At 36.2% G+C, this 1,277-nt stretch overlaps 1 protein-coding gene across 1 annotated transcript in view; it reads left to right on the top strand.

The window, feature by feature from the left end:
- LOC107102969 (TRIO and F-actin-binding protein-like) overlaps nucleotides 1–1,277 on the top strand; it is a 7,858-nt gene that overhangs the window by 4,304 nt on the left and 2,277 nt on the right. Inside the window, exon 6 of the mRNA XM_015402452.1 lies at nucleotides 750–836. Within this exon, the coding sequence (XP_015257938.1) occupies nucleotides 750–836 (87 nt within the window). The remainder of the gene's footprint in view (nucleotides 1–749; nucleotides 837–1,277) is intronic.

Genomic DNA, 1,277 nt, shown 5'->3' with positions numbered 1-1,277 from the left:
TACCTCCGTGAATAATCTCAGAACTTTACCTCCGTGAATAATCTCAGAACTTTACCTCCGTGAATAATCTCAGAACTTTACCTCAGTGAATAATCTCAGAACTTTACCTCTGTGAATAATCTCAGAACTTTACCTCCGTGAATAATCTCAGAATCGGACTGACGTCTAAACTAATCCCAGCAGTAAAATGTTCTCCATGAAGACGTCCCACCAGTTTAAAACTGCTGAATCCATTTCCTGCCTTCATATGAATCCCTCCTTATTTGTATTTATGTGGTCAGTGACATCCTACCGTTATATGGCGCCACCTCCTGGTGGAGATGATGTATGACATTCCTGTTGGAGCAGATTAAACATGGAAGTTTCTCCTTTTAACATTGTTTAAAAAAAGCTTACTGATTTGATCATTAAAGCTGATATTTGATCATTTTCAACATGTTCAATGTAAAAATGAAAGAATATAAAGTCTTTATCATTTTTCTGTTTGATTCCCAAAGCAAAGCAAAAAATAGACACTAACCAAAACCTGGTTGCATGAGCTGCCACATTATGAACCGCATTAGGTTAAATCATTTAACAACTTCAAAGTTAGATCTTATAACCTGAACCATTTGGAATGATCAAAATAAGCGGCTATAAACGTAGAAAAAAAATCACATTAAAGTCTAAAATCAGGCCAGACAACAATTAGCAACTTAAAAGCAGTTTTTGAGCAGAATTAATGACAAATAATTTGTTTTGTCTTTCAGACATTATTGAGAGTAAAGGAAAACGAGATCCAGTATCTTAAAAAAGAAATCAGCTGTCTGCAAAATGAAGTACACGTGCTGATGCAGGTATAACACACACACACACACACACACACATATATATATATATATATATATATATATATATATACATACATTACTAGGCAATGAGTATTTTCACCACATCATCCTTTTCATACATGTTGTTCTACTCCAAGCTGTAGAGGCTTCAAAGCCAACTACCAATTAATTAAATCAGGTGGTGAGCGTCACTGTAATGAGAAGGGGCGTGGCCTGACATTAACACCCTATTTAAGGTGTGCTTAATTATTAGGCAACTTCCTCTCCTTTGGCAAAATGTGTCAGAAAAGAGATTTGACAGACAAAGTCAAAGATTGTCAGATGTCTTTCAGCGGTTTGGTTATTGCCAAGCTTTTGAAGCGGGATCAGCGCATGATCAAGCGTTTCATGGCAAATCGCCAACAGGGTGTGTTGAAAAAAGAAAAGACAAAATACGTCCCCATGAAT

Source organism: Cyprinodon variegatus, unplaced genomic scaffold (assembly GCF_000732505.1).
Source record: "Cyprinodon variegatus isolate N-32 unplaced genomic scaffold, C_variegatus-1.0 Scaffold1350, whole genome shotgun sequence".
NCBI lineage: Eukaryota > Metazoa > Chordata > Actinopteri > Cyprinodontiformes > Cyprinodontidae > Cyprinodon > Cyprinodon variegatus.
Note: the sequence above shows the minus strand (reverse complement) of the source record. Positions and strands in the feature narration are given on the sequence as shown.